At 38.6% G+C, this 14,884-nt stretch overlaps 1 protein-coding gene across 2 annotated transcripts in view; it reads right to left on the bottom strand.

Annotated features, from left to right (window-relative positions):
• Positions 1-2,616: 2,616 nt before the first annotated feature.
• Positions 2,617-14,884, bottom strand: part of fhip1b (FHF complex subunit HOOK interacting protein 1B) — a 39,200-nt gene continuing 26,932 nt past the window's right edge. For both annotated transcript variants that reach the window (XM_085135961.1, XM_085135960.1), the window contains exon 12: positions 2,617-13,759. In XM_085135961.1, the coding sequence (XP_084992087.1) occupies positions 13,455-13,759 (305 nt within the window). In that variant the 3' untranslated portion in view covers positions 2,617-13,454. The remainder of the gene's footprint in view (positions 13,760-14,884) is intronic.

Raw genomic sequence — 14,884 nt, 5'->3', positions numbered from 1 at the left:
TTTTTTCAAGTAACTAGTAAAGTAAGGGATTACTATTGCAAAAACGGTAATTAGATTACCGTTACTTTCCCGTAGGAACGCTGCGTTACTGCGTTACTAAAACCGTGATTTTTTTTGCGAGAACGTCTCATGACAGTGACGTAAGCGAGTGCGACGTTCGTGACAACAGCTGTGTGCAGATCAACAATGGATCATATATCGAGTGCAGAGAGAGTATGAGCGTGCAGCGTTTAAAGCGTGGAAGTACTGACCTTACTTTGAGTTTGATTCCATAAAAAGTGACAAAAACATTAGTGTCCGTTGTGCGTGGGAAGAAAACTTCTTTTTACAGCGAAAAAAAACCCCTAAACTTCCGAGCAAGCTCCGAGTAGCTACGACGTAATGGGAAACTCACAGAGAAACTCACGGATTCTTCCACTGACCGCGGCACACCTGCACCAGGGTAAACCTCCGCCTAACCTGCTCCTGCTTTACAGGTGAAAATAGAGCAAAAGGACCACTAGACCAAAGGACTTTATTTATTTTCTGCTGTGTTTTACTTGCATCTATTTGAAAGACTGAGTGTAAACACAAAAAAAATAATTTATTTTATGTGCTGGAATGTGCAGAAAATAGGTTTAAATGTTAAACTAATTTCTTCCGGTCAGAGAATGTTGCATATAATTAAATTTTTGCTTGATGCATAAAGTTAAAAGATTAAAACTAATAAAACAAGTTTTAAAAAGAGACTTTTCCATTTGATTACATTTTGTATGATGATTATGCAGAAAAAGTAGAATTGGGCTGAAAGATCTATCGCTTTATCACCTATTCAGGTTGTAAATCGTGTTTTTAAAAAGTAACTAACTAAGTAATTAATTACTTTTGAGTAATCAGTAAAGTAACGGGATTACTTTTTTGGGAAAGTAATCAGTAATTAGTTACTGATTACTTTTTTCAAGTAACTTGACCAACACTGGTGACCAGTAGGGGTATTTACAGATTTTTTTTTCCTGCTGTTTAGGATTATTCAAGTAACAATTTTTTGGAAATACTAAATCAAAATGAATCTTAGATACTGTCACTAAAATAATTCTGTAACTGAAATTTAATTGTTACTTCACAAGAAAGAGCAGAACCATTTATTCCTTCTTAGACAATTTTTGAATTCAAGCTTATTGATTCAGGATCCTGAAGATTATGAATGTATCTAAATCTAAACTTCACTCGGGGCACAACACCACTGTAAAGTTCTGGTGCATACATTTCTGGAGCATTTATCAAAACCAACCGATTTACTTCAGCATGACTTTAGGGGTGAGTCATAAGTTTTTGTACATACTTCAAAGTTTTCTTTTCAATGTTGGGATTTTATTTTGAACCTTTGTAGTCTAAAATTAAGCGCTGGTCATCTACTGCATTGAGTTTATGCACAATTTTATACTCTTTTAAAAGTAGATTAAAATATTAGTCCTGTGACTTAAATAATACCTGTAACAATGTGATTGCAATCTAATAAACTGCCATGCTAAGAATAGCTAAGTATGATTTCAAATGAGATTTGAAACTCTTGTGTTTTAACGAGTTTTGTTGTATTGGAGCAGCAACATGCAGCATATTCAGTCATCCATCTGCACTAAAATTGGGATAATGGCATCCAGTTACAAAACACCTCACTCCCATGAAATTATCTGTCATTAGGCATGATTTCCGTAATGCGTAAGTGCATGACAGACAGAAATCATGAATCAGTCACACACCAATTTAGTCTGGCAGAGGTGACATTCACTCCGTGCATGCTTGTGAAGTGCTTCTGAGTAAACAGCTGCTTATGGAAAGGTGATACAGATATGAAGAGAGGCCATAAGAGAGCTGAGGCTGTGGGTAGAAAGAACTAGCTAAGGCAAGGAAGAGAAGTTTTGAGTTCAGTGTCGAGAAATTTATTAGCATTTCAAATAGCAGCAGACAGCCAGGAGCATCCAGAGTGAGGGTGAGAGTGGGAGGTAAGGAGACAGCCAGTGTGTCAACACAACAGTACTTCTTAACTCCCCAGTCCCTGCGAATTGATCCTGCTTTGATATTTTATTCATGAGCTGTACAAAGCGATGTAGAGAAGCAGCAGTGAAAGATGTCGATCCTCTGTGTGCTGTGTTGTGATAACCACGGGGAGCCATCACATAATCAACAGAAGCACTTATGCAGGGTAAACATAAAGAAATTTATATCCCACCTTTCTGTCAGATGTGGAAACAACTTGAGATACTTAACAACAGTCACAATTCAACAAGTAGCTTCAACAGCTTCCAGTTTGGATTCAGGAGACAGACACTATCTCTACTTTTAAGATTAGGCTTCAAACTTTCCTTTTTGCTAAAGCATATAGTTAGGGCTGGACCAGGTGATCCTGAATCCTCCCTTAGTTATGCTGCAATAGACATAGGCTGCCGGGGGATTCCCATGATGCATTGAGTTTTTCCTTTCCAGTCACCTTTCTCACTCACTATGTATTAACAGACCTCTCTGCATTGAATCATATCTGTTATTAACCTCTGTCTCTCTTCCACAGCATGTCTTTATCCTGTCTTCCTTCTCTCACCCCAACCGGTCGCAGCAGATGGCCCCGCCCCTCCCTGAGCCTGGTTCTGCTGGAGGTTTCTTCCTGTTAAAAGGGAGTTTTTCCTTCCCACTGTTGCCAAAGTGCTGCTCATAGGGGGTCATATGATTGTTGGGTTTTTCTATGTATCTATGAAGCGCCTTGAGGCGACTTTTGTTGTGATTTGGTGCTATATAAATAAAATTGAATTGAACTGAACAAGATATTCTACTTCAAACTTTCTCCTCAAAATTTTTGAAGTGTACATTTGACTTTAAGCTTATGAAGCATAAAATAGACAGTGACTGTTGTTTTTAGGCCTATTTGATGTTACAGTAAAAGTAAATTACTGTGCTATACTGCATGTTCTGTTCAGTGAGATCATGTATATTATTGAAAATAAGGAAAATAATTTAAAGTAGTTTATTGCATTACCCACAATATGTCAAATGTTCAATTATGATAATACTTCAGAAGTCACCTAAATTCTATTTAGTACAAAATAAATACAAAGTGTTTTTAGCTACAACTAGGAAACTAGCTTTAGCTTGATATGAGCACCGTAATACCCTACTTAATGTGAGTTATGTGCAGTTTTATTTCAAACCTCACTAAATATCTCACTAAGTGCCTCTTGGTGAGAGCGATTGAGTACCGGGTAATATTTCCAGAGAACTAGAGTTACTCTAGTAACCAAATGCTTCATTTTGGGACAGGTGGTAGTTTAACATTGGTGGGAAAAATTAATTACCATAGCAAAGGTCATAGAAGTGAATGAAGCTCGTCTTTACTAGTTATGGGCAATTTAATGTCCTATAACTTCCTTTTACCTAAACTGAAGCCGAGCTCCCAAAAGTTGTAGAGAAAAGGATTTGGGGTATTCAACCAACACAGATCCACAAAAAAACAGTCGAGAGAAATATATATATTGCTGACTGCATTTATTTTACTTTTGTATTAGCCTGTGGCATTTGTATCAGCTGTACGAATTGTGTTAAGTATTTAAGTAACAAGTCTGCTGTCTGCAGTTTACATTTTTTAATATTAACAATTAAACATAATGAAATCCACAGCACTTACAGTTTGTTACTTTAATACTTCAAAACATTGTTAGCAGCAAAACGAATCACTGAACCCAAAGTTTTACCTGGACATAGTCCTTCAAAAACAAGCAATGAATGTTTCCACCATCATTGCCAGTAACTTTATCTATGTTGGGGATAAGTGACAGGAGGAACTGTGGTAGTCCCATCTCTGCTAGGACTGGCACAAGTCGCCAAAGGTTGTGCTCACATTACCAAATTAAATTATAGATGAGGGAGTCCAGTTGCTCATGTTTTGAATGTCAGGCCATGTAAGGAAAAGTCGATAGGAAACCTTGTAGTACTATTAAAATAACAAAAACATAAAAACAAAATTAAAAACTGAACTTTACATGTAATTAAAGGATTCATATGTCAAAAAAGTAAATGAATAATGAAAATTAACACCCACACTTTCAAATAAAATAAACTAACAAAACATTGAAATTGTACTAGAATTCTGCCCATTTTGGAACGACATATTTAAAGTTCTCAATTCAGTTTCCCAGCAACCATTAACAAAAGACCAACAGCTAGCCATTTTAGGAGTCTTACCAAATGGTTTTGCGGGAAACAATAAAAAGTATCTCTTAAGAATCTTGCTTACAGCAGCACTAAAGTGTATCACTATTAAATGGCTGAATCTTGACCCACCTTCATATAATATGTGGATTGATAAAGTAAGAGAAATTGACCAGATGGAGGAAATAACATCTGCTCTGCGGATTCAGAGAGAATTGTTTACTGAGCGTTGGCGACCCATACATGCTTTACTGTTTCAATAATTTAGCATAGGTCTGTTTCGTTTTGTTCATTTATGGCTAGATTTGTCACGTTATTTAATGTTACATAAAGTTTTTGTTTTGTTTTCTTTTTGTTTGTTTGTTTGCTTGCTTGGATTTTGTTTTGCTTTCCAGTTTTGTTTTGTGCTTCCTAATTGCAGTTCTTATTTTAATCGACATTTCTGCATTGCGGTTCCTGTAACTGTCCTACTTGTGAACATTGTTGCAATGTTGTAAATTATAATAAAAATTGAGTTTTAAAAAAAAGAAAAAAAGAAATTGTACTAGAAAATAGGTATATGAAATATATTTGTAGGGGAAGAAAAAACAAAACATCAAACCCTGCAATCATGTCTTACCTGTAGTCAGGTACCGGCTCTGCTCCGCTCTTCTCTACTACATCCCTGTACTCCTCATACAATCAGCCTCCAGCCCTCCCTCTGTGCCATTTTCCCTTGTTTGCTGTTGCTAGGACACAGCCAAGCCAACTGCAGTTCCCTCTTTGTGCAGACTTCAAATTGTGTGGATCCACATTTGACATTTGTCTTGGTGTTCAAACTGTGTACTTTATACTTCACTTGAAAAGAAGATGTGTGTTTTAGAAAACGCAGCGAGTCAGAGTAAATCTATTAACTCAAACCATACAGTCGGTGCTTCAGGGACCACCACATATTTATGTCATGTAGCTTTATGATGAAAACCCATGGAGGTTTTCAAGCTATCGTTAATGCTAGAGATTTACTTAACTATCTACATGAAACATTGATTTCTAGGGTCAGTGAGTCCCCACCCCCCGAAACACGAGCCATTTATATTCTCTGTGGTGATTGGGGACAAATTATTATTATTAGTTGATCAATCAAGTTCAAACACTGCTGTAATGTCTCCAAATGTCTTTTCTGACCAGTGGAAGAAGGCTAACCTAGCACAGGGACAACACAGTGAAACACATCTATACATACACACCAGCTAACCCGACAGTCATGTCTTTGGGCTGTGGGAGGAAGCCCGATTACCCGGAGTTGTCCACATGGGCACAGGAAGAACATGACCAGCAGGTTCAAACCAGAAACCACCTTACTGTGAGGTAACAGTGTTACATACAGCTATTCAAGTTAATTCAAATTCATCTCACATTCCTGAAATTCACATTTTTACTTTAGTTATTCAAGAAATTCAGATATAAATTCTTCAAAGTTAGGGCTGCGTGGTACATTTATATAGTGACGACTGCAGAATGCTCATTTTGTCTGACCAGAAGGGCAAATCCAATATATCTAAATTTTACAAAGAGAGAAAGCAAAAAATCCTTAGATTAAAGCTTTTCTTCATTTCTATCCAGTATTTTATAATTGTGTAATAAAAACATTGTTAGAACTTGTTAGATGTCTATCGCAAATCATTTATAATAACTCAACTAACAGAGCAGGTATGACTTTGACACAGAGATATCCAATATTAAAACACATAGTTAAAGAATAAACAGTATTTGTGCAGTGTGAAAATGCCTGCTAGTCATTAGGTGGCTCAGTCTCAATGTATCCCGACAGAATTTTAAGGAAACGACAAATAGTTACTTACTTTAGCTAATTTTTAACTTATGTAGTGAAAAAATGAGTGTTGGTGTTACTGGTTGAAACACCACAGGAACATTGGATGAGCAAAAAAAGGACCAATGTTCTACAAACATTCACACAGATGAACAGGAAATGCAGTGAGTAAAATGGCCATTTTAGGCAAATAATTACTGTCTGAGTCAGCCTGAAAAACAAAAGTTTCCATCACATTTTTTGTTAAGCTGCAGGGGGCTTCTGGCAGCTGCCTCCTCCTTTCACCAAATTACAATACTGTGCAAAAGTCTTGAGTCACCCTTCAGTTCTTTATATTGTGCTTCCAAAGAAGTCAGCGTTTGTTGCAGCTTTTATCTTCACACCAGCCTCGTACCTGACAATTTTCAGAGGAGCGCATTTTTTTTCTTTGTGTTTGTTTTTTTTATTATAAAGTCACTGACCTATGATTCACTCATGCTTAACTCAAGGGATGAACCACTGTTGTGTCTTCTCATAACAGACAATGAACCAATTTTAAAATTGTATCTTTAGGCATTTTTTTCCTGGCAGCTTGTCACAGAACATCATTTCTTCCCATTTTTTACAAAAAATAAAAAAAATTAAAATGCCAGAAACACAGTTTGACAGCCATTAATTAGTATTTTGAATCAACATGGTCCTTTCCAAAGAGCTACTAGATAAAAACAATTGGGAAATCTTGCCATAGCGTGCAGTGCAAAAAAGGTAAGAAAACAGAGCATGTGGGGGTCAAAAGAAGAAGTGTCAAGCCTGGAAACTATCTGCAGATGAACAGTAAATTGGGGGGCACATAAAAAAATAAATGGTAAAAACCTAACATAGGACCTAAGAGCTACATCTGGCCCTTCAGTTGATCCACTTACTAAGCATTCATCGGGTTTGGTGGAGCGATGAATCTCAATGTCAAACCTTTTGTTTAAATCGTCATTAATATGAGCTCTCGCTCTGCAGGCCTACTTGTTGTTCCTAGAGTATTTAAAAGTAGAATGGGAGGCAGAGCCTTCAGTTTTCAGGCCCCTCTTCTGTGGAACCAGCTTCCAGTTTGGATTCAGGAGACAGACACTATCTCTACTTTTAAGATTAGGCTTCAAACTTTCCTTTTTGCTAAAGCATATAGTTAGGGCTGGACCAGGTGACCCTGAATCCTCCCTTAGTTATGCTGCAATAGATGTAGGCTGCCGGGGGATTCCCATGATGCATTGAGTTTTTCCTTTCCAGTCACCTTTCTCACTCACTATGTGTTAACAGACCTCTCTGCATTGAATCATATCTGTTATTAATCTCTGTCTCTCTTCCACAGCATGTCTTTATCCTGTCTTCCTTCTCTCACCCCAACTGGTCACAGCAGATGGCCCCGCCCCTCCCTGAGCCTGGTTCTGCCGGAGGTTTCTTCCTGTTAAAAGGGAGTTTTTCCTTCCCACTGTCGCCAAAGTGCTTGCTCATAGGGGGTCATATGATTGTTGGGCTTTTCTCTGTATCTATGAAGCGCCTTGAGGCAACTTTTGTTGTGATTTGGCGCTATATAAATAAAATTGAACTGAATTGAATTGAATGTACAGAGGAGGTCAAGAGGTCGGCAGACAGTGAGTTTCTACAGCTGTCTAAAACACACTGGAGGCTCGGTCATTGGTTTGGGGCTCCATCTGAGCCAGTGGTGTTGGAGAGCTTGTCAGAATAGATGAATTATAAACACTGATTTTGATCCGATGTTAACAGCTTTCCAAATAGCATCATTTTCAGCATGATCCCAAACACACTGCCAGTGCAGTAAAAACATACCTAAGAAAAAAGAAAGAAAAAGAATTGTACAAATGGGTTTTTCCTCACCTACTATATGTACGTTTCAATAAATCGTTGCCCCCATTTCCCTTACAAAAGATAAAGAAAAGAGGGGTGGCTTGAGACTTTTGCAGAGTAGAGTGCCACCAAGGCATCAGATTTAACACTTCTATTTTACTTTTATGACATGAATGTCTCATCCCACACAATTTTTATTTTAAGGGGTTGTCTGACTCAGGCACAGTATGCCCATGAATTCATCTGCATGTTTCCACAAGTACGGATGGATTTTAAAAGGACAGGAAGTGATGTTACTTTGTATGTTTATAATTTTTGAACTCATTACTCGCAGAAAGATGAGCTGGTGCTCACAAGTACTGGGTGCTGCCTCTTCTGGAGCACGAGCCAACACGAGTATGAGAAAACGAGGATATTTTTAAACTGAAAATCTCCTGTGGCGGAGTCCCTTTTCCAAGATGTTCAAAGAAACCCAAAGAAAAGACACCAGGACAAATGTTGTGTTGCTAGGCAAAAAAAATTTATAAATTAATAAAAACATTCCCTTTGTAGTGTTCTTCTGACAGCTTTTCCCACTTTGCAAGTTGTGTCCTCTTTTCCTCTAATGATTTCAAAATATAGAAAAATATTTCTGACAACATTCATCATGACATGATTTTCAGATGATTTTCATTCTGTCGCGTTAATCATTTCACATACGTCTCCCACTTGCTTTTTAACAGTATTTACACATCAAAATCAATCCATACCATCTCTCAGCTTCAACCCAGAGACACCAGAGCACGTTTTGCATAGATCACAGAGGGGAAAATGTCAGAGGTGAAAGGTCAAAGCCTTTGAAAGAAACAAGATCATAACAAAAGATATCAATATCAAACATGGCACAGATTGGACATTTTGAAGCGGCAAATGAGTCCTTGAGATGTTTACTGTCCCACCCCTCCACTTTCTCCAGGTGGCGCTGCAGCTCGCAATGTGAAAACAGGAGTGGCAGTTCAACATTTTGGATCGCTGTTTGCTCACAAAAAAAAACCAAACAAATAAAAAAAAACCCAAAAGACATTACACGCTCAAAATTAAGCAAAAACACAGGAAAATTTTCAAGGAACAATTTTAGTGAAATTGATTTTAAAAGTTATTTTTTACTTAATTGTCAGATCAATTTTAGTGTTCAAGAAAACGTTTAAAACACAGCAGAAAAAAAAAAAAAAGTAAAAACAAACAAAAACTGCCAAACATAATCTTACGGAGCTTAGCTTTGGGTTTACAACAACTCCTTTTTTTATTTGTCAGTTAACAGAGTCTGAAAACAACAATAGCAGGCCAAGGAAGCAGGTTTGGAGTCTGAGCAGAGCTGAGATGCTCGTTCGTAAAGAGCTCACACGTTTTGGAAGGCCATCGTTCATTGTGCTAAACAAATTAAAGCAGGAACTTTTTTTCAGATTTGTTACAGCATGATTACTCCGTGGCCACTAGAGGAACAAAAACATGTTGTGCATCCAGCCGTGGGAGCTGCTGAAAGCAGAAAGCGTCAAAATCAATTTCCCAAAATCAAAAAAGCCCGTGCCCCCGTCCATGACCCCTGTTATGTGAACGATTGGAGTGCTCATGTATAGATATTTTTCTTTAAAAACCAGTATGAAAAGCAACTTCCATAAAGCTAAGTAAATCCATCACAGTCACCATGAACCTTGATTATTTTTGCCAGACTCCCTTTCATTTATCTGTGTGCAACGTGTGTTTTCATATAATCACTGCTCTAAATTAACTTCTGTTTACAGTCTTTCAAGGAAGACGTCAAAGGCCCTGGTAGGAAACAATCCCCTTATAAAAACGCCACATTACAAACTTCATCACATTGGTTTTTGGATACTTACAAATGAACTAAAAAAAAGATCAAATAAAATTAAAAGATTAACCGCGAGTACAGACTGCGATCCCTAATTAGACAAATTTATTAATGCCACGTTCTTACTGAGAAGCTCCCTTTTTCGTTAATTAGGCTGAGCCTTAAAAATTTTAAATCATTAAAGAACAAAAACTAACTGGCACCGTTTTGTGGGCTCGAAACGTTGACTAAAGAAGCGCGATTCGTGGATAAGGTTCATTACAGTGTTCAGACCGTGCGCCATCAAACTGTCTACGATTGCTTAAACAGACACTGTGAGTTTCAGGTATCAGCGATTGTCTTTGGTGTACCATGAACACAAATGACTGCAACTGTGACTGGAAGTGACATTAAGAAACAGAGCAAGTAGCATCAATCTTTATCAGAGCTGTTTGTAAAAAATAGTTTTGTTAGAAAACACAATCTTGAGTGTAAAAGAACCTGATGAGGAATGAGGCCCTCTGTTCTCGCTTTTTCGTTTCCTCTCCCTCGCTCTTCAGATCGCACGTGTACAGCAGACTGGGTGATACGCGGATGGACGGATGGCAGTGTGTAAAGTACAAGAGAGACTTCTCTACCCAGAGCAAACATTCGGCGTGAAACCTCGCTGTCATCGCCGAGCTCTGCAGGTGCACGACTCGCTAACCACTAAACCCTACTGCATGGAAGCTAGTTTAAGCTCAGTACTATTGCACAAACCAAACACTACTTAACTGTTAGTTTATCATAAAACCTCGCCTTATCTGACATGCAGAAACTATTTACCTATTAATAAAAAACCAGAAACAAACTATGGGTCGTTACGAAATGCATCTAAGAAATTCTGTAGAAAAGTGACTCACAGCCGGGACGAAATCCCACACGTACGAGCACGACGAACACGGCTATGGCTTCGACGAGCTGAGGACGTCTCAGCTCGTTGCAGAAGGTGAAAGTGGTGTAATTGGAAAGAAATGTTAGACGTTTTGCAGGGTGGCAGGCAGTTTCTCTACTGCTAAGAGTTGAGAGAGAATGGCTAGTATGTGCAAATATGTTACTTGGAAAGCTGGGTCACAGGTAGATGATTTAACAAAGCAGTCCTAAGAATAATGCACATTTTTACAGTTTTTACAGTTTCTGGCAACATTACAGAAAACTGCTACAGATATTACAGAGCTGTGAAATGACTACTTACCATTTTATAAAAAAAAACAAAACAACCCAAAAACAAATTAGCAACACATTACAAAGGAAAACAGTGAATATCAAGTCTTGGCAAAAGCTTTTAACACTGTGTGGCTGCAACTTCATTCAACCTCGAAACGCAATAAATTAAAGAAAAGCTGATCACAACTTGCATCAGCACCTCCACGTGCACATTTATACTTGGTACCCAATGAAATAAAAAGATAGAGTAGCTATTTCACCATTAAAATGTTAGTGTTTAAAAAAAAAAAAAAAAAAGTAGCAGCATATTATTTTCCCAGATGTCCTGTGTGTTCGGTTTGGCCTGTCTCACCAAGAAAACAAAATCTTTTTCAAGAAAAGTCACGAACGCCTCACGAGATTCTGGTTCATCAAATTCAAAATAAGGGAAATAATGCCAACGCACAGGTGGAATTAAAAAAAATTAAAAAATCGTGCAGAATTTCGGGTCTTTCAAAAGCACTAAATGACACACAAAGGATGCGACACGTACAAATATGGAAGAGGATTAGGGTCACTGGTAGGGATGCACCGATACCGATACTGATATCAGGTATCGGGGCCGATACTGTAAAATGTGTGTGTACTCATACTCGTAAAAGTTAACCGATACCATGAACCGATACCAACTTATTTCATTAATCAGAGGGTGGCTTGTCATTTCTGTTGTAGTTTTTTAGATTGGCCACTAGGGGGGCATCCTGCGCCAAACAGGCACAGGGTTAGACGAGTGAGACTGGCAGCTCCAGAGTAACTGGAGGCTGCTGTAGCTAGGCTAAACAAAATGTCAGCAGTGTGGAACAGCCAACTTTAACTCAGGTTTTGGAAAAGCGATGAAAAATGTCAAGAGAAAATCCACGGGCAGTTTAAATAACAGAGGCTCTGACTCATTTTATCGCTCTGGATGACCAGCCAATGCCGGTCGTGGAAAACAGAGGATTGCACCGTCTTCTCAGCATACTCGAGCTGCGATATGAAATAATAAATAAACAGAAGTGTTTATTTATTATTCTGAAAGCTCGAGACAGTGCCAATAGTTCAGTGATATTTTGTTAAATTACAATGTGGAGACTCTGCAATAATTTAACAGAAGTGCTTATTTTTCACTTGAAATTTTTTTGTGGTCATTTTTATTAAGATTTTATTTTTTATCGGCAGAGAATAAAATAAAACCTGTCTTCCAATTCATTGCATTTGTGTGTGTGTGTGTGGTAGAAGTATCGGTTTTTGTACTCTGTATCGGCAAGTACTCAAATCCAAGTATCGGTATCGTATCGGTTTGAAAAAATTGGTATCGTTGCATCCCTAGTCACTGGGGTAAAAAAAAAAGTGGGCACGTCTTTTTTTTTCTTCTTTTCCAGAATTCTGAGAAAAAATTTATTTGACTTTAATCTCAGGATTCTGAGATTAAAGTCAGAATTATGAGAAAAAAGTAATTCTGATGAAAAAGTCTGAATTTTGGAAAATAAGAAGAAGAAAAAAAAGATGTGCCCACTTTTTTCCCCAGTGGCCCTGATCCTCTTCCGTATACAAGAGTGCCGTATTCGTGATTCCTCCGCTTAATTTTTTTATTTTTATTTTTTTAAAATGGCGAACAGTGAATGGTTAGCTAATGGCCTGAACAGTTGGCGTCACCTTTTTGGAAAGGAGTGATTCATTCAAATAAACTCTCATACGCAATGGCAGACACATCTGCTCCCACATGTTGCTGATATGTCTATAAAATGGTGCAAATTCAGAAGACAAATGTTTAAAACGTTAAAAGAAAAAGACAATAATTACCCAAGTTTCTCAGTACAATTATGGTAGTCGTGCTGATTCACAGGAGACAAAGTGGCGCTCTCCCACACGGAGGTTTTTCCAGTTTTCATCTCATTCAGTGATGACTAGCATTTAGTGCAGCCTTTTTAAAATAAACCTAAAAAAGCTCCCATGGTTTTTGGGAACTGTTTTTTAAAGTGAACTTTTTCCTCTTAGTCCGTCCTTGACAAAAGCTGCGATGAAAGCAAACATGAGCCAGCTGCACGGAGATGACCAAACTGATGGGATTACTTTGTAAGTGGCTGACTCGCACACGCTTTCAATCTTTTCCTGCCAAACTATTTTTGGTGTTTTTTTCTGTTGTTGTTGAAGAGGAAACCTTCTTTGTGCCAGCCTGAAAGCACCCTTTCAAAACAAAAGATAACAAGTATTGACTAGCACCAATATGTGCACCTACTTCTTTAATCTGTGGCTTTACTGTCGTATTATACCATGAAATGGTATGTGTATATACAAGCTCCCGAATCTCAAGTATTTACCGAGATTTTCTGTGTACAGGATGTGAATATAATACACGATATGCACAATATCATAAGTGTACAGATGAGGAAAATGATTCCAGTCCTATAGGTATCCTATAATAATTTTAGTAATAAAAAAATCCCAGTTTTCCTCTTTTGTCTGCTTCGTTGCAGAAAAGTCTCACGTGTGTCCTGATGGGAGAATCCGATATTATTTTCTTCTTTGTGTACAGCCTAAATCAACAGACGTGAAGTTTGAGGAGTCTGAGTTTACCTTCTACTCCTCTGCTTCCTGGCTGTGAGGGAAGGGCAAAGAGACGGCGTGCTCCTGCGTGAGGGCAGCCAGCTCCTTGAGGAACTCGCAGAAGATAACGGCGCAGTAGACGGCGTTCTTTACTCGCAGCGCTTCGGCTTGCTTCTCAAGGCCGGACGCACCTCCGCTGCCCCGGAACAGAGCGCTGTGCAGCGATTGGCCGCCATCCCGTACGTGTGCGAGGGCGAGCTGAGCGGCGTGCCGAGCCCGCGTTGGACTGTTCGTGTGACGAAGAATCAGGTCTCCGAGAGATGGCTTTCGACTCTTCACTGGAAGAGAAGGGCACGGTTTCACAACAGGGAAATAAAACTGACGCGAGACTACTCTGACATCTCTGCGATTTCCCGGCGTTTTCAAAGATAGAAAAGAAGTCACCAAGTGGGCCTGTAGAGATTGACAGACCACGTGACTTTCGCGCATTGCATGCCGGGAACTCGTGGCAAAACAATCCAAGTACCGCATCAAACGCAAGCATTTGCAGCACCGCAAAACGTTCATTCTCCAGTTCCAATAAATTCTTGCTTTTTCTTTGCCCCCCAAAAAAGTTATGTACAAAACGAAGGAGAACAATGCCGGTCCGTACAAAGACAGACGAGGAAAAAATCAAAAGGAGTGAAAGGTTTAGACCCGTACGAGCACACAGAGTGGACAAAAGACGTTAGCGTGCTGCCCAACTTCAGGTCACTGCAACAAGCCCCGGTACAGTTTACCGACGGATGGGTACAGGACCTTGAAATGCACCGTGTAGAACGAAAGACCATCGTACGTATCAAAAGTTTACCTCACAAATCGTCTTCATAAATACACATTCGTTAATGTTAATGCCTCTTTGTTACTTTGGAAACATGGCTTGAACAATTTCTCTTCAACGACGTAATCCGATAACAAACGATCTCTTGACCAGTCGGCTTCCCGTGGCTGTCACGCGAGCGGCTATTGCAGTTAATAAAACAACAGCTTCTTGCCATTTTTTGTGTTTCTTTTTATCGCTGTGTGACTGATTTCAATTGAAAGCCTGCGTGCGCTAGTACCTCTTGCCACGAGTTCCCAGAATTCTTTGCGGTTTTACCCCTGAGTGACGTCACATTTTCAATCTCTATAGTTCTGATTATCACCTTTAATGTGGAGTTTGGTAACAAATCACTGCACAGCAAAAAACAAAAAACCCTCAAAAACCTCAAAAAGTACTAATGGTAAGATGTTACGGCACCAATAAATCGCTTCTTCTACTTTCTAACAGTTTTTTTTTTTTTTATTTATTTATCCTAAATTTTTCCAATTCAAATGTTCTTTTATTGGAATTTCGTAGTGTGTTTAAAATATTTTTAAACATCTTTGTTAATTGGTTTTTGGTAAATTATCTGTGATTAACACAAGGGCTGCTCGATTATGGC

This window comes from Neolamprologus multifasciatus, chromosome 16, assembly GCF_963576455.1.
Source record: "Neolamprologus multifasciatus chromosome 16, fNeoMul1.2, whole genome shotgun sequence".
Lineage (NCBI taxonomy): Eukaryota > Metazoa > Chordata > Actinopteri > Cichliformes > Cichlidae > Neolamprologus > Neolamprologus multifasciatus.
Note: the sequence above shows the minus strand (reverse complement) of the source record. Positions and strands in the feature narration are given on the sequence as shown.